The sequence below is a fragment of the Lissotriton helveticus genome, chromosome 10, assembly GCF_964261635.1.
Source record: "Lissotriton helveticus chromosome 10, aLisHel1.1, whole genome shotgun sequence".
Lineage (NCBI taxonomy): Eukaryota > Metazoa > Chordata > Amphibia > Caudata > Salamandridae > Lissotriton > Lissotriton helveticus.
The window spans coordinates 355,991,771-356,015,723 of NC_136071.1; the positions used below are offsets into that span (position 1 = coordinate 355,991,771).

The following is a 23,953-nucleotide window of genomic DNA, read 5'->3' on the forward strand; positions in this document are numbered from 1 at the left end:
CCTACCCAGTGAGTCGGCGGTGTCCATCCCACATCTTATGGGGAACTTCGCTGTGTCTCTCCCTTCAGCAACTGCACGGGAGAGCACGGCCCGGGCCACCTCCGGTCACTGTGGCAGCACCTGCGCGACCGTGTCCCACACTGAGTGGGAGTAACGGCCCAAGAGACATGACATGTTTCCGACCGCACTCCTAAGCTGGAGGAAGAAAACATCTTCTTCCCAAGGTGGTCCAGCTTCTTGGATTACCTATCAGGTAGTGCGGTAGGGAATGCGCCCATGGAAGTCGAGGCTTGGACCACCAAGCTCTCAAGGGTGGGGTGTTGGGAAAGGAAAATGGGGTCACTCGGGCCGGGTGGTGGCGTTGCGCAATCATCCTATCTATAGGAGCCCCAGTGTTGCGCTTGGACCAAGTGCCCAAAAGGAGATCCTTGAGGACCTCATTGAACAGCAGCAGGGGCTAAGTTGAGGCCGCTGCCGGTTGAAGCCCCTCAGTCAGGAGGTTGGACCTGACTGCCACAGTAGGAAGCTCAAGGTTTAAGGCTTCAGCCACTCTACGCAACACCACTGCGTATGATGCACCCTCCTCCGTAGCCACAGTAGGGGGTGATAGCATGCCAAGGTCTGGTGAGGTGTCCAGACCACTGGCCTCACCCAACTACTCTCTCCAGTCCAGTTCCTCTAACTGGTCTGCAAGAGGGTCCACAGACCCCCCTCAGTCCTCGTCTCCCTCCTCTGGTAGCCACTCAGGGTGATAGGGAACACCAGGGGAGAACAGGGGAACAAAAGTACTGGTCGGCACCGATCCCGACATCGGGCGACGTTGGTCTGGCTCCGTGTCCACATCGAGGGGGAGGCCGTGGTCGACGCCGGTTAGGGACACAACCGGCGTCGGAGGGGGCGGTGGTGTTGCCAATGGATTCGGCGCTGAAGGAGGTGTCACAAGGTCGCCCGGCACCTGCGGCGCTGGAGCCGAAGCCACCGGCAATCGAAGGCCTAGAGCTCCCAGCCGAGTCCGCAGGACCCGAAGGCGTGCCGGGGGAGTCGGGCTGGCCAAAGATAGAGTGAAGGGCTTTGTAAAAACTACAAAGTTGGCCAGATGTCACCCCGGCTCCAGGTAAGGGAGGGGAGCTCGGAGTCGACCCAACAGACTCCACGGGCGGAGCCGGACGACTACCAACCGTATCCAGCGTCGTGTCGACCGATGGACGGGGAGAACGCAAAGAGGGACAATGCTTCTTCACCTTTTTTGTGCTTCGACTTACCCGAAGACGAACACTTCGACGAGGAGTGGTGGTGATGGCTCCGCAACCGGTCCCACGACCTGCAGGTCCATGGCCCTGCAGTCGTAGCACGACTTGTGGTAGTGCTCCAGGCACACGAGATGGGGGTCCGTCACCGACATCAGCTTGTGGCAGGAGCCACAAGGCTTGAAGCCAGTCTGTCGAGATGACATCCCTGTGCACCAGGAGTCGTGACAACTCGAAAAGAAGTCGACAAAAAGAAAGTCAAAAAGTGACTTGGGGTACCGCTCTCTCCGGATCTGCGCTGGCTGGCACAGAAAAAGAAAGAACTGAGGTCAGCGCGCAGGGGCGGCGTCCAAGTAGAGACCACAACGTTATTCCGGCAATCACGACGCCAACGACGAATGGGGAGTTGACCGACGCCACCTACTGACACGCAGGGGTAGTGCTGAAGAAAAATTCTCCGCATCCGATCTGACGCCTGGGGCTAATTCTAAGGTGAGGAATCCATAACTAATAGTCTCTTTCAGATTAGTTATTACAATGCTATTACACTATGGCCTGATGGCAAGTAGCTTTCCGTATATAGCAATAAAATTGAGCCAATGTTGGTGGTACTTGTGGTGTTCTTAATAAACAATAACAGGCCCAAATATTAAATAACTTAAAAATAACATCTACTAAACTGTTACACAGGGGGCGAAGTTGGCTGGGAGCTAAAATTGTCATAATTTCCCAAGCTCCTGCCTGGACTCTATTTTTCTGTCCAACCTGCCTGACTTGGGAGCCTTTCTGCAATTGCTTCAGTTTGAGTTAAACTACGCTTTGATAACAATGGAGTTTGGTCATGACAAACAAGGCACCCTAGAGCATGCTGCAATCCTCCCCGGGTAACCAGCTGAGGTTTAGGTGCTAGTTAACATATTGAGCCGGTGGTGCAGTCTGATCTGAGCCCACTCCCCAAGAGAGAGGTGAGGAGCAGCTCTGGTGGCATCGGTGAGTCTTTGGTTGAGAGCAGTATGTGGCACAGCACTTAAACTAAGACATGGCAACATAACTTAGACCCCGCCAAGGTCGGGTTTCCAGGGGAAGAGGTCTCGTCTAGCTCTTGAGGTCAACATGCAAGCAACATCTGGTCCTGGATTAGGGCCTTTTGCTGAACCGCTTGCCTTGCCATATGAGCAGTCTACCAGTGAGACCTTTACTGTCTGCATTTCTTGTCAAGTTTAGGTGAGTAAGAATCTCATTGGAAACGCAGAGCTAAGTATTGTTTTTTCTTTGACTCTGATACTGGGCCAAGGAAGGTAATGAAGATTTCTTTGATCCTCCCAAGGAGCTACATGAACTACAAGCAAAGAGGAATTGTTCCTGTATTCAATAAAGGAAATTAACATGCCATGTGGTGGAGTTGGGGGTGGGGAGGGGGGAGGAGAAAAAGAGGACCCTGTTGCAGTCTATCAGTGTCTTGAATAACAGTCTGAGGAAGGAGACAGCCACAATTAAAACAGTGCTAAAATACATGGAGAAGAAATATGAAGAGCTGTCCTTGCAGCATGCTTATGGTGGAACAAAAATTTGAGAGTACTGAAAAAATGTTACACGTTTTGGAGGATGAGAGATGAAAACAAACTTTCTGGAGTCAAAATTATTGGAGTAAAGGGCCAATGAAGCCCTGGTGAACACCAAGGCAAGGAAGGAAATGCTAGACAATCTGTGCAGAGGCATATCTATTTTAATACCTGGTGTTTCTGTGGAAGTTGATGCAGAGGCTCTGCTGAGATTTTATCTGACCTATTGGATATGGCAGAGGATGAGGGCTGAGATGTGTATTTGAGGCTTTCAGACTCACTAAAGTTAAAATAACCCACAGGAAACACTAGTGTCATGATAATGGTGGGAGTAAATAATATAAGGTGAGAGACCACATTCTGAGGAGAGCAGTACAGAAAAAGGATGATGAAATGGGGAAAGTCATGGGTGTTATTGTTTCTTAATCTGAGTCCACAATCACTGGCCAGTAAAAATGGTGTTGATAAATATTAAACGAGAGCTGACTAAGGAATCACTGCATCAGATGGGTATCCATCATAGTTGTGAGTTGAGTATCAGGGAAACTTTTCTTATTCTCATATGTGGGCTCAATAAGATCATTAGTGGACACCTTGGGTCTGAATTTGAGAGTACAACTACTTGAGGGGTGGCATAGAGGATAGTGGCATGGTGAATCTCCAGGGAAGGGAATCCAATCCTTGGTGTAGCAAATTGATGGTTCTTCTCCCCCGGGCAGGGGAAGTGATGGCAGGAATGTCTTTCTTAAATATATACAAGAATGTTACTCTTTTATATCTCCTGCCCCTTCCCCTATGTTGCTTTAGGAGATTAATGGGATTAATTAAGTGGTGTTTAACTTTAAAAACAATACAATTTCTAGGCACCGTAGACAATCATTCTATTGACTTGAATTAATTTGACCATTGTATTTATATGGTTATCCATAAAAAGAATGTATCCAATCAACATCCAAGTTCTTAATAATATGAAAATATGTATTTGTAGATTGACATTAACCAATCAAATATTTATTCGTATAAAAAAAATCAGTTTAAAAATCACACAGATCAAATTTACAAAGATCTTAATAAAACATTCATATTTGAAAATAATTACTAAAATTAATACAATGGTCTCAGGACTGATTAAATATACAAAACACAGAACACCAGACACCTAGTTAGGAATCAACTCAATAGCCAACGGGTGTAAAAACGTTATCAGAAGTATCGTATAGGGGATAATTAATCAACATATTTTAGCGCTGTTAATAATAAACTACTCATTTTCATATACAAAATATGCACAGGTTTTAAACAGTCCAACAGAATAAAATCAGCCAACATGATTCAACTGCTTGAATGGTAAGGTTTGAGTCGGTAGAGGCTCCACTTAAAGCTGCAATGCCCCAGCATTGGATTGTTTATTTGATTCTATTCACCTTATTGGATCTCTTCTTGACTTGCTTTTGAAAGAAGAGAGTTGTTGGTGACAGTACTCCTAACTCTAGGTCTAATTTAACAGGGATGTCAGTCTTTTTAAGATTGTTGTGCCAAAATAATCTGAATTTCTATGCAGATGAACTAATCAAGTTACTTAAAAGCCTTGACAAAGTGGCCATTTGAGCTGCAAAACATGTTGACCGATTTTAATCTGTTTGACAAATATACAGAGGTTCAAAATTTTCAATGTCACTGTAAATTTTACGAAGGATCAATCATGATTCATAAAGCTACATGGATATTGTTCTCAGTCTATTTGAAAATGGGTGGTGCTTTACGTTCCAAAAAGGATTCTAAGAACTGCAGTGAAAGGACACATGGAGTTTCAACATGTTAAAACTATACGACAGGAGGAAGATCTTTTTCAGTTAATAGTGAAATATTTTACAAATTAACTAATACTCGGAAAAAGAATCATGGGCTTCAGAACAAAATCTATAAACTGCTTTTCAATTATTGCGACAGAGCATGGATTTTTGAGTCTCATCCAAAAGGGCTAGCACTTGCAGATCAGTTCCCTATTTTTGCATTTTACAAATGATTAAAATATAAAACACAGAGCTCAAGCCACTTCCATAAATCAAATTGTCTTTATTTTTCAGCTGAGGGATTCCACCATAACATATGAAAACCTTGAATGTGGACATTTTGAGGGAATTATGTATCAGACTATCTGAAGAGGCAAACATGCTGCCTATTGATATATTTTAAGACACCCCGAGAACCATGGCATGTACAGAAACAGCAAAAAAAACGTCTCAAATACGATCATGAAAATACTAACTATTACAAGAAACGTACGGAGTGGTGTGGCTCACTGGTTAGAGGCGGCAGACCCGGAAGCAGAGGACAGCCCGGGACCAGGGTTCAATTCCCGACGCGGCAGGGTCGTGGACCAGGGTCAGCGGACACGATAATTCTCGCTTCTGTGCCTACTCTAACCAGGGATCACACTCGGCAACTCTGGGCATTAGCTTGCCTCATCTCCACAACGGCCCCCCACATACACCGGGTATGCCTGGTTTCACCTTGGAGATACCCAGCAGGGATCATCTCACAGGGAAAGCCAGGACGGGTTCCCCAGTGGTCTACAGCGCTGGGACGCCCCATTGCTGGGGTAGCCATGCGCTTTACAAGACAACCTAACATAACATAACATTTGCACGTAACATCTCACAGGTCATGTCATCTACGGCCCATATTGTAAAATGGTAATAACTATGTTATTCTTTCTATTCTCCTCATAACTATATAATACCTCTCTTACTCTGCCTCTTAGATCCCTGAGCCCCTCTGTCTCCTCACAACGCAGTCATTGCCCTGGCATGCTCCACAAAACAGAATTTGGAGTTATAAGATGCCTATAATTAAAGTATCATCATTAGCTGCATTATCCAGTTCAACCTCACTGAACTTAACATGAAGTGAGAGAGAAACTACAAGCACTAAGATATACATTGCTGTTAGCTAAAAAGCCAGGGCTGAATAAACAGGCTTTTGAATGGACCAGTTAGCACCTCTTAATAAAAAAAACAAAAATCTTTGTCTGACCATGGAATAACATACTTTTTGAGAGTACTGTGGATCTCACAAAATCAAATCACTCAATGCCAAAAATGATTTCTTCAGTAAGGTGTGATAAGGATGCTGCTGGTGTGATCCTGGATCTCCCGATTCTACAGAAACAGTTACTTATGTTTTCATTTAGCTCAGAGCAGATAAGTACCTTACCTGCTTCAAGTGTGGTTGGAGACCTGGGCTGGGATGTTGTGGTGTTGCAGCAAGTACATCAAGGCTAGATCTTTTCAATCCCGTCGACATTTCAAGTTGTTCATGGACATTGGGCTCAGTCTGTGAAATATATTGAATTTTAACAAAAAGGGCAGATGGTCAAGACGTGCAAGCAATATCATACATCCACATGGAGACATAAAATGCTCCTAAATCAAACTCAATTCCCACTCTCTAAAGGTTTCATTCTTACATTTACAGCCCTGATGACGTCCTATCTCCAGGACGAAACGCGTTGGCTGTTGGCAGTATAAGAAATACATCAAGAACCCAAGAATAACATTGTTTTGGAGAATTGTTGAAACAAATCGAGAACCCAAGAATAACTTTTGTTTTGGAGAATTGTTGCTATATGGTTGTTGGTTCAAATATAGATTTGTTGTGCTAAATGCAATTAAATAATTGTACTTTCTAAAATTTAGCACTCCCAGCTCATTCTTTGAGTATTTATTAGTCGGTTTAGGGTAGGACGGTGCCCTAGTAGCTGGTAGAAATGCAAAACAAGGGAATATATTGGGAAAATTGTCCCTCAGAGTGCACCTATCATTATACCCTACGTCGTCCATTTTCTCCTTTGGTTTGAGGATACATTGTATCCTGCGGCCTATAAACCCCTGACAATGCTTAACGCACAGGTGCTCTGTAAAGTCCTTGTGGAGCAGCTGCGAGGGGTGGTGGGGACACTGGTTCACGTGGATTAGTGCAGATTCATCCCAGGCCTCAGCACGGCTATGAATCTGCGCAGATTGGCTCATGTCCTGCATGCTGTCGAGGGAGGCCACAAGGAGTTCGATTTGGTGTGTGTGGACATCGCGAAAGCGTTTGATACGCTCGACTGGACATACATGCTTCGGGTCCTGTAGTGAATGGGTTTTAGTCCGGGTTACTGAGGTTGGGTAAAGCTTCTTTACAGTGCACCTCGGGCACATGTATGTTATTGTGGGCAGGTGTTGGCGGACAGGGAGGTGGAGATGAGCACCCACCAAGGTTGCCCCTTGTTCCCACTGTTCTCCGCACTGGCCATGGAATTCCTGGCATTGAAACTCCAAAGAGGGGCTGAGGTACTATGGAATACAGGTTGGGGATGGAATACACTTAATATCACTACGTGCTGAGGATGTGCTGTTTTACTTGAGGCTGTTAGTGGACAAATTGAACAAGTTTGGAGCTGTGGCTGGATTCACGATTAATCGGTGTAAGACACTGTTGCTCTCGCTGGGGGGCATTGCACATGGTGCCTGGCCTGGAGCTGCCTCCGCTGGGGGTACATAGGGAGATAGAGGCTTTTCGGCATTTGGGAATCGTGTTGGCATACGGGGTGGAGGATGAACACCATCATTACATGGTGGAGGGGTTGGCGATCTGTGTTTACTGTCTATGCCTGTGGTTGTTACATTTAAAAATTGTAGTTTTAGCCTGCCTGTAATTGCATACTTTATCACCTGTGTTGTGTTTTAAATCGGTGGTTTTCCCTACCCATGATTGCCTCCATTTAGTGTGTTGAATTTTGGGATTTGCAGTCCAACCTCTGTAGTTTGTCCCTCTCATTCCTTGGTGACAGGTCCCCCAGCAACAGGGATTTCTCTACATCAGATGGTGCTTCTGTGAGCTGTTTAAACTGTGTTTTACTAGGGCCTGTGCACTTCGTTTTTTGGCCAGCAGAGGGAGTAAAGTTTTGTTCAAACAGTATTGTTAGATTTCAAGCTAGTGAGGCCCTTACCTGCTGAAGTCCAAAGTGTGGATCGAGCCTGTCTGTCTCCTAGGAGATTCTGCACAGGAGAAGCAGCTTCCGACTCCCTGGCCAGCAAACCTTGTATGAGGTCGCTGGGACCTTATATAGTCTGCTAGTGGTTGGGACATGTCTACACTGATTGGTGGTTGTAACTGGTGTTTCTATTGGATTAGGGTTAATGTCCTCATTGGTTGGGTATTTGAGGGTTCTGATTGGTTTCTGGGTCTGTGATTCAATCATTGTAGGGTTGGGACTAGGGTTAGGATTTCTATTGGAAGTAGGGACTAGGGCTTCCTATGTTATTGGTTGTTGGGAGTAGGGTGGGACTAGGGCTAGGGTTAGACCTTTAATTGGAAGTAGCGATTAGGGCTTCTGGTGTGATTGGTTGCTGGACTAGGTGTGGCACTTAAAGTAGGGTTAGGCTTTCTATTGGAAGAAGGGACTAGGGCTACCTGTGCCATTGGTTGCATGGACTTGGGTGGGACTACCGGTAGGGCTAGGGCCTTTATTGGACGTAGAGATCAGGGTTTTTGAACTGATTGGGTGCTTGGACTAGGGCTAAGATTGGCTGTAAGGTCCTGGTCTCCTATTGGTTCTAGATTTTAGGGCTAGTGTTGTGATTGGATAGTGTTAGGGCTAGGGTTCCCATTGGCTGAAGGGGTCACCTGATTACTAGGGCTATAAAAAAGGCCAGGCTTAGGGCGTCTCAGCCCGGGCGTCGAGGCGAAGGGCAGAGAGGACAAGGGCAGTTTCCTGTTTGAGCCTGTTAAGGGCAGAGAGGACAAGGGCAGTTTCCTGTTTGAGCCTGTTAAGGGCGGAGAGGACAAGGGCAGTTTCCTGTTTGAGCCTGTTAAGGGCAGAGTGGACAAGGGCAGTTTCCTGTTTGAGCCTGTTCGAGACTGGTCGAGACTGGTCGGGACTAGGGCAAGAAATGCTGCCCTTTTTCTCATTTAGCAATACCCAGCCCACACCATCCACATCCACAAACAGAGCAACACACTCACACCAAATGTACACCACGCACAACACTATGCACAGATTAATGTACCAGCCTGCACTACAAACCCAACCAAACCACATCTACACACCCTACTATCCCAACTAACACACATATCCACCATCACCTACAAACAGTACACAACTCTATCCTATACCACTAACCAATACACTCATCACTAACACAACGACAATCAACACCATACATAACTACATCCCATTCAGACACACTCTCCCTGTTGTAATTACACATAACAGACCACCTTTTATCACTAACAAACATATAATCATCCTTCCATCAGTTGTCCAACAAACACCCTCCTCTCCCTTCTACCATAATAACACTCAGTTGTCCAACAAACACCCTCCTCTCCCTTCTACCATAATAACACTAACGCCCAACACACACACACTGCACACCACCACACTTTGTAACTCTTGCAACAAACCAGTCTAAGATAAACACTCTCACCTCTACTTCATTCCCTCCTACACACAACATACACTCTACTCATAAACACATCACCACCCCTCTACATCCCATCCTCCACTCACAAACAATACTACACAACCAAATCCATTGCACGAAACATATACATCAGCACCCATTTTCACTACTCCTCAAAAGCAAAACATATCACACACACCAGCACAACAAGATCTTCAAAGCGCAACACATCATAATACTTACCATCACAAAATACAAACATATACCCACCTTTCAAACCACACAAAGGAACAAACTCCAATACCAAGCTTTCCCTTTTCCACCACACCTAACACAGATACAGCAATACAGCACCTCTCTTCTAACCGCCACTCATCCATTGGACAATTTAGAACATTAATACATGACCCACATGCTGCACCACCTCCCCTGACTCATACACCTTCCGCCTTAAACACACACAAAAAATATAAGCAACATGCCACACGTCACAACTTTGCTTCCCCATGTCTACATCACAACAATGTTACACCACAAAATCAACACAGCACTCCAACTCACTCTCAAACACCATCTCCAACACATACACATGCAGACCCATCAAAATGCCTTCTTAGCATGCTGGATGAGTAACACGATACAGAACAGCTACACGATTGCTATCCTAATACAGCTAATACCAGCACTAAAAACACACCTGCTACAAACCCACACAATACTGATCACTCTTCTACCAAACAAAGTCCCACTATCACCAAAGGCCACTCACTAAACTGCCTACTAATAAATGCTCGACCCCTCTCTAAAAACAAGCATCACATCTACGACCTTCTCACCGATGCAAAACCAGACATGCTATTCATAACCGAATCATGGTTGGGAGAAGATATGGCTCCAGTCCTGCATGAAGCCATTCCTCTAGGCTATTAAATAATCACCCAAAATCGTATAGCCAAAAAAGGAGGTGGTCTAGCTGTTGTATTCAGGCAAACAATACATATCACTAAAATTGACAACATCAATGAGAGTGAGGCTCTTCTAACAAGATGCAATCCTACACCGTATTCCTCCTGTAACTTCCTGCACCTTTACAGACCTCCACCTAGCAAGGCAACATTCCCAGACGCACTTCTAGACACAGTTTCAAACCTGATAACAATACACTCCAACCTATGCGTTCTGGGTAACCTTAACATTTGGTTTGATAAACCCAATATGACCCATCCAAAAACTATAATCACCGGCCTAGACGCATTGAACCTGCATCAGATTGTCCACAATCTGACACACATCGCTGGACATATCCTAGATGTCATTTTTGCTAATACTGAACTAGTTACCTTTCAAACTATAACTCCAGTCACATGGCCAGACAACCACTTGCTTGCCTTCCAACATAAAACAACGCTAAGCGACTCACCTAAAACTACCTTACATCCATCCACCTATCGGCCGTGGAACAAACTCAATTTGTAACACTTGGAAACACAACTAACATCCAGTACAAATCTGGAAAGCATAAATTCTGTTCAAAATCTATATGAGTGGCTACAGGAAGCTTTTGACATCCTGATACAACTCAAAACCACACAACAGAACAAAAGGAAAAAAGCACCTTGGTGAAACATAGAAATAAAAGACATAAAACAACAAATTAGAAATCTGCAACGTACCTGGCTCAAAACAAACGCCAAGCAAGACAAACTTCACCTACAGAAAATTAACAGATTATACAAGTCGGCTATCAAAAAAGCTAAGAAAAGGTACTATTCAGACAGAATTCAAAACGCTAAATGTGCAAATAAAGAATTCTATAAAATACTCAATGAATTTCGCAAACCAAATTGCCTAGAAGGAACTCATCCTGTTACTCAAGATTTCACAGACAAACTGGCAAATCATTACACGGACAAAGCAGACACATTGGAATCGTACTTGAAACAGAAACAAAGCACCAGCACTAACCCTTGTACAAAACAACAATCCAAGAATGCTCTAATCAAGCCTCTCCGTTCCTTCCAACACATCTCACATGATGAATTGATGGACCTGGTCAAAGCAAGCAGGCCTGCCGGCAGCCCTTCTGACCCCAGTCCGCCACATACTTTCAAGACAATTCTTTTAACAACCTCTGCTGCCACTCCAGTAAGAAGAATCATCAACGATTCCTTAACTACTGGAATATTTCCAGAAGAACTCAAAAAGTCATACATACGCCCTTTACTGAAGAAAACAAACTTGGACTCGCTGAACCCTGACAACTACAGACCCATTACAAATGGACCGTTCCTGGGCAAACTGGTAGAAAGAGCAGCGTTCGCCCAGATGTCACAATTCATTGAAGAGAATGACATACTTTCAGACTTCCAAACAGGATTCCGTCCGGGAAGAGGCACCGAATCTGCCCTCCTTTCCATCTGGGATGACCTAAAGAATACAGTTGACCGCAACGGGGTTGTTGCGCTACTCCTCTTGGACCTCTCAGCTGCCTTTGACATGGTTGACCATGACACTCTGAAACAAAGACTCTATGAAGCCGGCATAGAGGGAACTGCTTTAGACTGGATAGCGTCCTACCTTCGTAACAGAACTAAAGTCATCCATACCCCACCTTTCTCGTCCAAACCATACTCCACAAAAGCAGGGGTCCCTCAAGGTTCTATCATCTCGCCCATGCTTTTCAACATCTACATGAAGTCATTACCAGTACTGATCAATAAATTTCACCTCACGTGCTATAACTATGCAGATGACACGCAAATACTCCTTCAACTAGAATGCCCCAAAGACATTGGAAAATCACCAATTTTCAGCTGTCTCAGAGCCGTGGGTCAGTGGATGACCTGGAACCATCTCAAATGGAATGCTTCAAAAACTGAAATAATCACGTGTGGCGATTGGAAACATTACAACCCGCTTGCCGCATGGCCTGATGAACTGGGATCACTGCCTAAAGTATCGAAGGAAGTAAGAAACCTCGGAATGACCATGGACTCCAAGCTGTCGTTGAATGCCCAAGTGGATAAACTATCAAGATCAAGTTTTGCTACTATAAAAACGCTGCGAAGAATTTTCCCTCATTTGGGATTTCAACACAAGGTCCGAGCTACCATCTCCCTTGTTCTGTCCAAACTCGATTACGCCAATAGCCTTTACCACGGATCACCTTTAACGACCATGAAAAGACTACAACGGATTCAGAACTCGGCTGCCAGACTACTCTTGCATATCAAACCGCGAGACCACATCTCCCCTGCATAGAAAAACCTGCGTTTGTTACCGGTTGCCAGAAGATCCACGTTCAAGCTGCTTTGTATCACCCACAAAGCAATAAATGGAATGGGACCGCTCTTCATCAGGAATAAAATCACCAAACACATTCAACAAAGAAACCTCCGCTCTAAAGGAGCACCTCACCTCAAAATCCCACCATACAAGAAAAGAACCATGGGTGGCACACCCTTCTCTGTTCAAGCAGCCAAACTATGGAACTCTTTACCCCCCAACATAAGGTCCACCGACAACCACCTTATCTTCAGAAAACTACTCAAGATTTGGCTCTTCCCCACATAAGCACCATACGCAAACAGAAATTTACAGCATATCCCTCTGTATACAAACATTTTTTTCCAATATAGATATGTACCTATCTTTGTGTATTACTTTGTATAAACATGTAAAATAATTAGTTGTTGAGAGAAAAAATAATAATAATAATAAATAAATAAAAATCATCTTTGGTCTACATGTACATACTTCCATTGTGCATCTATGTACCTTCCATGTACTTGGATCTGTGTGTCTGTTACTTTTCTCCTGAAAAAGCATATCCAATGCACTACCCTATTTCTCATCCTGTGCCTCTATCAATATCTTTAATCTACATATACTTACCTCCTTTATGTATCTATATACTTTCAATGTAATTATGGATCTATATATTTATTACTTTCTTCTAATTTAGCATTTCCAATGCACAACCCTATTTCTCAGCCTATACTTCACTCAATATATCTTCTAGCCCAACCTTCTGACTCATCTCAAACTTCTTCTACTACTCCTTCCAATGCTCTACCCTATCTCTCATCCTATACATCTATCAATATATCCTCTACATTCACGCTCTCATTTATCCCAAACCACTACTATGATTGCCAAAATAACCCTTTCTAGACTCTCTCCTACTCTACCTCTCCTTGCATCAAAGGACACCTCTTTTACTATACCGATCCCCTAAAACAAACCTTTCTAAACTCTTTACTCTGAGTCCTCTCCTCCAAAACTCCTTTTTACTCATCCAAAGCCTCCTCCTATTGCTAAGACCTAAAAAAAACAAAATAATAATCAATCACTCTTTTATCCCTCCACTATCCTTTTCAATCGATATTAACAGGCTAACTTTTCACTTCTCAAATTCCATATTAAACTATACTAATATACTGAATAACATATCCACTACTCAATTTACTTCATTTTTTTTTTTACTATACTACTTTTCAACAGTAATACTTTATGGGTTCCGGAGTGGCGTGCTACTCGCCAGAAAAGCGATTCAACACCCATCAGAGGTCACAACTGCTATATGAATGCAAATCTTTCTTCCCCTTTTATCCCTCCGCTATCCTTCTCACTCCAAGTAACTGACTAATACCCACCACTGAAATTACTTCATATTTCACCATATTAATTCACCACTAATCCTTTGTAGGCTTCCTGAATAGCGTGTGTCAACAAGCGCTATATAAATACAAACCTTTGTCCTTCTCTATCCTTCTGCTATCATTCCAAATCCAAATAACTGACTAACATATCCACCACTTTAAATGTACTTGAATGTTTCACTATACTAATTCCATACTAATCCTCTATGGGTCCCGGAGTAGCGTGCTACTCGCCGAAAAAGCGCTTTGACGCCTCGCCAGGGGTAGTAAGCGCTATATAAATGCAATTACAATACAATATTGTGCAAAACTTGCTGCACACGATCGCATGCAGCTTGTTCAAATCATTACATAGCTAGTTGGTCTCCCTAGTGTTGGTAGGGAAAAGAAGGAGAGGCACTGGCGAATCTTATGCTAGATCATGAAGAGGGACGCATGGATCTTCTTGACCTTGAGCTGTGTTATTATGTGACTAAGTTACAGCATGCACCGCAATGGGTCATAGTGGAGGATAACTGGGAGAAGAGGTTGTCCTAAGGGAACCTGCAGACCACGCCTTGGTTGGAGTTGCTGATGATGGGGTTTAAGTATGCCGGGCCACTTCCCCTACCTGGTGTGGCATACAGCAGAAATATGGGAGAGAATAATTAGCAGGCTCCTGAAAAGGCTTCCATTTGCAAGAGAGTTGGGTATTGGTACCATTCAAACATATCAGCGATGCTATGTCGGTGGCTTGCTGTAGAGCAGGGGTTTGCGAGAGGGATCTGTATCCAGATGAGTGGTTCATTACTTTTGAGAAACTTGTACAGAGTTATCTGTGGGGATTGACTAGTTCCTCCAGTATACTGAAATTGCCAGTACAATCCGGAAGATTTGGACGGGGTTTCCAAAGGTTCCCTGACAGTCAGATACATTGAAACTGTTGTAGTGACTGGTGATGCTAGGCGCTCTGTGTCTATTTTTTATGGGACACTCAAAGGGGACAGAATTCAGGAGAGCTTTCCTGTCAGGCAGGCAAGGTAGGATAATCAAGAGGGCCACATGATGGAGAAGGAATGAAAGGAAGCATGTGCGCTTACTCAACAGATGTCTTGTAATTCCAGGTTTAAGCTGGTACACTTACACCACACTTTTTTTATGCCAATCAAACTGAGTAAAATGTATGCGGGCAGGTCAGCAAACTGCCCAAGATGTGGGGCGACAGGCACCTCCTTTCTTCATATGGCATGGATGTTCCCGATGAGGAGTGCATTTTGGGCGACTGTGAGGGAGAAATTGGAGAGAGGGATTGTTTTGCAGTGGAAGAGACGCCCAAACAATGTCACCTGGGTATAATTAAGAAGCGTCGGAGGGAGGCGATGCGCTGGAAGTTTTTGCAGTTTGCACTGGTAGTAGCCAAGTGTTGAGTGGCAATTGGGTGGCAGAGCCATAGGGTCCAGTCGGTGACACTATGGAGCAGGGATACACTTAAATGGGCGCTGGCTGAAGGGACACACATTTGCTTGGCTAGGACAGATGATAGAGTGAGATACCTAGGCGGAGCTACTGGAGGCTTTTCAGGAGACTGAGGAGCCTCAAACTCACTCACATGCTGTGTCGAAGTGATGGCAACGAGATACACAGTCTAAATAGTAAGGAGCTGTAAAGGACAGCTGTGAAGTGGCTCAAACAGAGTGCACATCAGGTAAATCAGGACCAGACTAAGGTCAGTTTGGAGAATTACAAAGGGGGAACATGTGTTGCAGTCGTTTCAAATAAATTGCATCACAGCCAGTTAATTGAAAAACAAGGGCTGATATGACAACCTTACGACGGCCGAAGGGACCAAAAGATAATCCTTAACCAAGTCCAAAGCCTTGGCAGGCAAGAGACCGAAAACATGGGAGAACAACAGATAATTTGGCGTAGAGGGGCTCAATCAGGCGTGTACACAACCAAACCACAGATTCGTCTCAACAACAGGTGTATACAGTTTTTGTTGAGGCGCGCCTAGCTGTTCAGATAACATCAACCACCTCCAGAAGAAGGTCAAAAGTATTGAGCTATCACTGCTTAAACTCTATGCATGAAGGTGGAGATTGTAAAGGTCACAGTATAGAACCCTGCCCTGCTGCACCAGCAGATCCTCCTGTAAGGGCAGTATGATTGGAAGACTCAAGCCCAGGAGTTCTGGATACAATACTCTCTGTGCCCAATCTGGAGCCAATAGAATTACTTGGGCCCGGTCTGCCCTGATCTTCTTGGGAACTCAGGGCAGGAGCAGTATCTGCAGAAAAGAATACATGAGTCCTGAGCTCCAGGAGGAATGTGTCTCAGAGCAAGAGATGCCTTGGAAACTCCAATCTGCAGAAGTGCTGACACTGCAGAAGTGCTGACACTGCAACTTCTCTGCGGTGGCTATTAGATCAAGGCAAGGTTCTCCACATTTGCAGAAGAGAACTTGCACCACCTTCGGGTGAAACTGCCTTTCGTGATCCACTAGGTGCTGACGGCTGAGTTTGTTCACCCTAGCATTCAATGATCCTGCAAGGTGGATCACCACCAGGAAAAGTCTTTAGCGGTCCAGGCATTTTCAGTGGCACAAGGCCTCCTGGTACAAGGTCTGTGACCCCACCCGCCCTGGTTGTAACAGTACCACATGGCGATGGTGTTGTCCTTGAGCACACGTACCACCTTGATGGGACGGAAAGGAGTCCTTCAACGCCAAGTGAATGACCCTCAGCTCCCGAAGGCTGATGTGGAGCCAGGCTCTTCACCAGAGGCCACTGATTTCAACCTATCCCAGATGGCGGCCTCAACCCAGAAGCGATGCATCAGTCATCAGTAAAGGGATCCTATTATATTGAGCGCCGGGCCCTAGAGCATATTTTATTGATAAGGTCAGTAGTCTGCTGGAAGACGGTTTAGCCTCGTCCATGACTATGCTAGGCGATCTCAACTTCCGTTTTAGAAGCAAAGTCAGACACAGAGTTGGCACGTCATATAGACATCATGAATAGCATAGGCCTACCCCAATTAGTGAAAGGTCCTACACATTCTGTGGGCCACAAGCTCAACCGGATCTTTTCAAATAACCCCCTATCTCTCGGTCTTACGATACCAGGGAGAAGGAAGAATAAATCTTGTCTTAATAAATACAAAGCCCTGGTAGTCAATGAAAAGACAAAATATTTCACTCAGAAAATTGACAGTGCCAAAAATGTGTCTAAAGAACTGTTTAATACAGTCTTGTCCCTTACATCTCCATGCACACCAGATTCTGTATGCACACAGCAACTGTGCGATAAAATTACTAAACATTTCCTGGGCAAAGTGTAAAATATTTTAATGAAGTTTATCAACCCAGGACCTTGCAGAAGGGGGGCTGCCACTCAAGCGGACCGGAAACCTCTGACTGAACAAGAAGGGCCTTGTTTCTCTAAATTTGCCAACTTTGATGTTAGACAACTGGTGGACCTTATTGCCAAGGCTAAATCAGGGTCACCTTCGGACCCATGCCCAGTGACCGTCTTAAAATTGGCACAGGACGTCGTTGCAGATAACCTGACCAACATTTTAAATTCAGTCCTCTGTTCTGGCAGCTTTCCCAAGTTGTAGAAAGTCGCCTTAATTTTACCTATCCTAAAGAAACCCAATCTCGACCCCAACATTACAAATAATTTTCGGCCAATTTCTCGGCTTCCATTGACCACAAAACTTTTAGAAAGGGCCATGAACATTCAAATCTCAGAGTATATCACTGAGCATAGTTGGCTGGATGATAAGCAACACAGCTTTAGAGGTGGCCATGGCACAGAATCAGCTTTGATTAAGACTGTGGAGGAAATCAGAGAAGCACTTGATAATGGAGGCAAGACCACCCTTATTCTGTTAGACCTGTCGACAGCCTTCGATGTCGTCCACCATACCGTCTTGGAGGATCGGGTTAGCGGCCATAGGGGGCAGGGACCAGCTCTCAACCTTTTGAGATCCATTTATGAAAATAAGTTGCAATTTTTAGCCTTAGACCCTTTTAAGTTGCAACCTTTTTTTCTTCGGTATGGAGTTTCTCAGGGGTCCTCCATTAGTCCCATACTTTTTAATGTCTATTAAGCAGCCCTGTCACCGATAATTAAATCATTCAGCTTTGCCCTAACAACATACGGTGATGATACTCAAGACTCTAGTGGCGGTTACTAATCAGCCAAGTACCATTGGAAAACATTTCATAACTGTATGATAGCAGTCAGCACGTGCATGAGAAGTAATTGTTTAAAACTGAACTCCAATAAAATGGAGGTGGTACTCATCGGAAATTATCCCTTTTTTTGGTACCCGATTTGGTGGCTGGAAGAGTTGGGCTGCTTACCTAAGCAGATTGATAAAGCTACAAAAACTGGGAGTAATTATAGATAACAAGCTCTCCTTTTCTAGTCAGGGTAATGTGTTAAAATCATCCACTTTCTTTATTCTCAGAAATATTAAAAGGATCTTAGCTTTTATTCCTCCAAATTCCCCAAATATGATAAACTCTGCCTTAGTTATTGCCAGGGTAGACTACTGCAACAGTCTATACCTGAATTTACAGCAACAACATCCAGTTCTCTCGCGTATACCCAAATTTTCATCTGTATGAACTGTTACCCAAAAGTTACACTGGTTGCCAGTGAAAAGCAGGATAACATTTAAAGCACTGTGCATCGCCTACAAAGCACTACACAACCTAAGACCTTCCCACTTCACTCATATGTTTAGGTGGTATATTCCCAATAGGACACTTAGACCTGCCAATTCTAAATCCTGGTTAGAAACCAGGTTTAAACAAGCATTGGCATAGCCAATAGATCTCGCCTTTGGGAGCTTATAGGTGTTTAGCTATAGCTAATGACTTTGCGCTCTGTGCCCATTCATTCAGTCACTGGCCCCTGTGCTGAGACTGTTAAAATGTAGTCCAATGGAGCTTTCTGTGAAGTGCACCTTGAGTCCCCAGAGCTCCCAGCTCTATGCGTGACCGTCATGTTAAAGTGAGAGTTCTAAGATTTTCACGCAGACCACCGACGATGATTAAAAGGGAAACATTAACATTTCTAAAATGTAACAACCACATTACAAGAGGCGGCACCTTTCCTATGAGGAGCATGCCTGCTTCTGGAGATCTCAACATGAGAGCAGAGATGGGTGAAGGAAGACTCCGTAGTGACGTTTGAAGAAGTGATGAACTGAAGGAGTTAAGAACGCAAAAAACAATGGCACAATGGAAGTGTATTTAAAAAGATCAGAGACAGAAACATAGAGGAATAGAAGAAAGCATTAGTAAAACTGGAGACATGAGGAAACAGAAATGTGTAGGGTGGAAGGGCATTCCTTGTAGGGTGAGCAGTGGCATAAACTGAACTACAGCTGCTTGGCGAGCCGCCCCCTGATGTAGAGAACCTTAGACCAACTGCTTGATTGTCACCTCAGTCAAAGCGATGACGCCCACGGAAATCCCCAGAAACAAGATTACTTTTTTCACCTGCCGGGTTTGTCTTGGCAAAGCTTTCTGTTGGATTAAAAGCAGTTGAATCTAAAAGGGTTGCGGGAATGAGAACAAAAAAGAAGAAAGGAGAACCGGAAAGATTTTTTGCAAACAACAATTAGAAAGTAATATTGGAAGATGTCGGGTTACGAGTAAATGGCACACAACCGCTTTATGTAAGCCTCCTGTAGACAATAAAATTACATCCCAGTTTAAAGCTAATTCCAACAGTTTTGCATAGTGATCCTTGATTGCGCTAAAATAAATGCAAACAGAGAGGAGCAGAGGGAGAGGGTGCAGCAGCACTATGTGTGTGGGGGAATACAGCGTGTAAAAGTTAGGCGTAACCACCTTGTTTAAAAGATTGTGACTACGGGGCCAAAAGGCTAAGTTTCGATGAGAAAAGTAATGCGCGTTTGATTACAACCACAACCGCACTAATACAATGCAGTCCACCACCATGTTACATATACACAGCCTCTGCTCTGTTAGCGAGTTAGCAAGTAAGAAGTAATACACATTTGTAAAAATCTAACTCCAGGACCCAGAGGCTATGTTTTATTGCGGCCATAGCCTGCAAAAGGGGGAGAGAAAGACTGCAGGTGAACCAAGCACGCCCATGATGATTAAAAACAGATGGTTCCTGCGTGCCACTTCTGGCTCCCGAGTGCAAAACGCTCTGGGAGTAAACCTTTGAAAAGAAGCTGGGACATCCACACGCCTTTGGCCAATTGCGCACTGAAGCCAGATGCAAAAGCCAATAGTGTGTGAAATCAACATGCACGCGCTTTGAAGAAAGCTGAAGCGATTCCTAGAGGACGATTTCCTATGCAACACATGCGCGCTGCCATAGACTCGACCTAAAAAATGAACTGGGGCGGCAGAAGTTTCTTCACAGGCACTACTGTGGCCTGAAATGAGCTTCCTTTAGAGATCCGTACTGCCCCAAACTTCCTGGCCTTCAGAAAGGCCTTAAAAACCTGGATCTTCTGCAATTAGATAACAGCAATAGGCACCCACTAAGTCCAGATCAGGGAGCTAGCGCCAGGACACCTCAGGTTAACATTGCACTCTATAAATCCAGTTAACATTAACAATAACCACTGTCAGTTCTGGGTGCGGAAGAGAGAGGGTTCGGTCTTCTGGCCCAAACGTGGTCCAGCAACGACCACTGCAGATCTTCTGCAGTCTCCTCCAAATTCTGAACGTAGTCAGAGAGATCCCTTGATTTTGGGCACACGGGGGCTTCAGATCTCACTGCAGTGCCTGCATATGCCACCTAGTATGTTTGAACAGTAGGATGCAGGAGACCATCAGTCCCAGCAACCTCAGATCCTACCTAACTGGAATGCAGTACTGAGGCTGATAGATGGGATCATAGCCTGAATGTCCTGGACTCTCTTTCCCCAGGGAAATGCAAGAAACTAAACTGTGTCCAGAATGGCTCAGATGAAAGGAAGTGTCTGAAAAGGAATCAGGTGTGGCTTTGGCAATTTGATAGTGAACCAAAAGGATGACAGGATGGTAGCCGCAGTCTGAAGGTGGTTGACGTCTGTGAGAAGTTGGCCTGCCATATGATGTCCACTATTCTAGTGGACACCTTGCACCAGTTCAAACTACCCTTTTTGATGGTAGGTTTAAAGTCAACCTTATAGAAAGCTATCCTAGTGGTAGCTGTGGAGAGCAGCCTTCAGGCTAAGACTTAGAGGCGAGTTAAGCATGTTGTTTTACCAGTCTATAATCTCTTGAATGATCAAATGAAAGCACACCACACAAGGTATATCAAATATATAAGTATTTATTCTAAAAACAACCCCTCTGGACTCTATATGAGGTCAGAGGTAAAAGTACAATACAAGGAACTTAATTAGCATACGATAAGTTGCACAGTATACGCGATGCCCCCGGGGCCTCACAAACCATCTACTAAAATAGTGGTATAAGAACCACATGAGGGTTAGAAAGTCGGCCTAGGGCCTGTAGAACCGCTGGGGCAACCAGGAACCACCCAGGGTAGGGACGCAGGAGACCCACGGGGGACATGTGCAGTGTCTAAACACAGCAGCGAATCACCATTGACTTTCTATAGAAAACGAACAAGTTACAATTTTAAAGATTAAGGGCACTTAGAGGTGAACTACGATGGAACCCTTTTAGACTAGGACACTTCGAGAGTCAAGACCCGCAGAAGCACCGGAATACTTGTGTTACCTCACCCAGGGAAGCCGGGTGCATAAGTGTTTTTCGGTGTCAGGTTTCGCCGTCGATTCCAATGGAGAGCTGCCTAAAAAATGCTGCAGGCGACCGGAGGAAAAGTGTCCGTGTGGATCCAAGGGTGGATAGGAGATGTGAAAAACCTGAAAGCAGAGGGGACAGAGTCTGGGTCACTAGCCAGTGACCATGATGGCGACAGGAAGATGCCAGCCGATGTCGGGTGTTTTCAGGTGAAAGAGGTGAAGCTTGACTCTTCAGCTACGAGGACCAGGAGGCGTCGACGACAACCAGGAGCTGGATTCGAGCTGTCCCTTGAAGGATGTCGAGTGCTGCAGCGTCGGAATCCAGATTGGACCCAACAAGCCTTGGCAACAGCAACCCACGCAAGATGACAAGATTGGCTTCGGTTCAGACCAGCAAGGTCTGAGGGACTCCTCCATTGGAGGGGAGTCAGAGCACGTCTGGAGCAACCAGGAAAGCTCAAGAAACAAAGGATTGACCTTTGTGGGGGCTCACTAGCCAACGGAAGAGGAACCGTGAAGGAGCCTCGAGCTGCGGTGAAGAAAGGGGACTAACTGGTCACTCGTGGAGTGCTGGCCTCTGTGCTTCGGTGTAAAAGGTGCTCAGGGCAGGGGCTTCAAATACCCCAATGCACAACTTGTGGAAACCTCGGGAAGTAGGTGCAGTTGCAAAAATGCAGGATGTCCCGGAGTTCCGGTCCCACGTCTCTCGTGTTAGCTACAGGTCTCAGCTCTGCTGGGAACTCGTGTCATCTTCAGAGATGTCTGGAAGTCTGTGTCCAGTGTCACAGATTCTTCGGGATCCGGCGGGAGCCTCGAAAATGCAGACCAGCAAAGATGCTTCTTTGGTGCTTGTTTCAAGAGGGAGGTCACTCCTTGACCACAAGGGAGATTCTTCAGTCTTTCAGTCGAAATGAAATGTCGAAGGTCCAGGATTTCTTCTTCAGAGTTTCGTCCAGGGTAATCTAAAGTCCTAGGGACTGGGTTCCTATACTTATACCAAGTTTAGGGGTTGAGCTAACTCTGGGGTCCCACCTATGGGGGGACCTGGGGAGGGGTGGTTACACCCCTTCCCCTGTGTCCAGTTTCGCACCAGAGCTGGGGCAGAGTGCCAAAGCAACCGGTTTGAACTGGGAAATGCATGGATCACCTTGTGTGCCCCAGGCAGTGTCTGAAAAGCATTCACTGAATGCAACCCACCCTGCCCCAATACACTAAAGCCGGTCTGGGGAGGTGTCAGCACCTCCCTGGACTAGAAATCTATTGTCCAGGCCTTCCCTGCCGGAGTTTCGTCCAGCAGCAGGAGGGCAGACTTGCGTCCGTGGCAGCAGCATCCATTTTGTGATGCTGGGGCTCTGTTTAACTTTAACCGGGTTTAACAGTGAGTACATGTCTTTTCCCTCTAGAAGGGTGGAATTTCACCCCCGCCGAGGGAGGGGGGGTAGTATTCCAAATTGTTTGACACCAAACACGACATGTTTTAATAAAGCCAAACCAAAGTTAGTATTAACCGCGAGGATTATAATTCACTTAAGAGTATAGGGTATGGCATTATGATAGAACAGCTATAAGGAGATATTTCCGAAAGCTGCAGAGGGGCTCAGCTCATCTAGTGCTAGGGCACCCTCTCACACAAAACCAAGCACTCTGCCTTCAGGATTGTCAAGGCCTGCCATAGGAGTGACTTATAGGTTAATATGTGTCTATATATAAAGGTAGATATAGGTATACAATATCTACGTAATGAGTGCTTACACCACCTTACCCAGGCTGTAAGTGCAGACCTGTGGTGCCATTTTGGGAGGCTTCCCAGGGTGGCATAATACATGCTTCAGCCCCTGGTAGGCCTCTGGGGGACCTATGACCTAGGTACCTAAGGTACCATATACAGGGACTCACAAGGGTAACCCAGTAACCAATCTGGTATGTACCTAAAGTACATGGTATCAATTTAGAGAGAGAACAGCTAGGCTGTGGTCCTGATTAGCAGGGCCACAGCCAAACTAAAGTCGAAAAACCAGTGAAACACAGCAAAAAGTGGGGTAACCATAGGAAGCAGACCCTACTCTCCTACAACGTCTGCCTGGGGTGAGCCCAGCTTCAATAGACAGATGTCAAGGTATGGGAAGAATGACACCCCTGAATTCTGAAGTTGAGCTGCCATCACAACCATCACTTTCGTAAACACCTGAGGGGCGCTGGTGAGACTAAAAGGAAGCACAGTTAACTGGAAATACTCCTGTTGCCCCACAAACAGCCTGTATCGCCGATTTCAAAGCAGGATGGAAATATGGAAATAG

At 45.1% G+C, this 23,953-nt stretch overlaps 1 protein-coding gene across 8 annotated transcripts in view; it reads right to left on the reverse strand.

Annotated features, from left to right (window-relative positions):
• The window catches only part of LOC144783823 (uncharacterized), a 982,913-nt gene that overhangs the window by 847,147 nt on the left and 111,813 nt on the right, over nucleotides 1–23,953 (reverse strand). For all 8 annotated transcript variants that reach the window (XR_013601608.1, XR_013601607.1, XM_078662569.1 and 5 more), the window contains exon 3: nucleotides 6,026–6,145. Coding sequence is in view for 6 of the 8 variants with exons in the window: in XM_078662569.1 (XP_078518695.1) it covers nucleotides 6,026–6,145 (120 nt within the window). In the remaining 2 variants the exon portion in view is untranslated. The remainder of the gene's footprint in view (nucleotides 1–6,025; nucleotides 6,146–23,953) is intronic.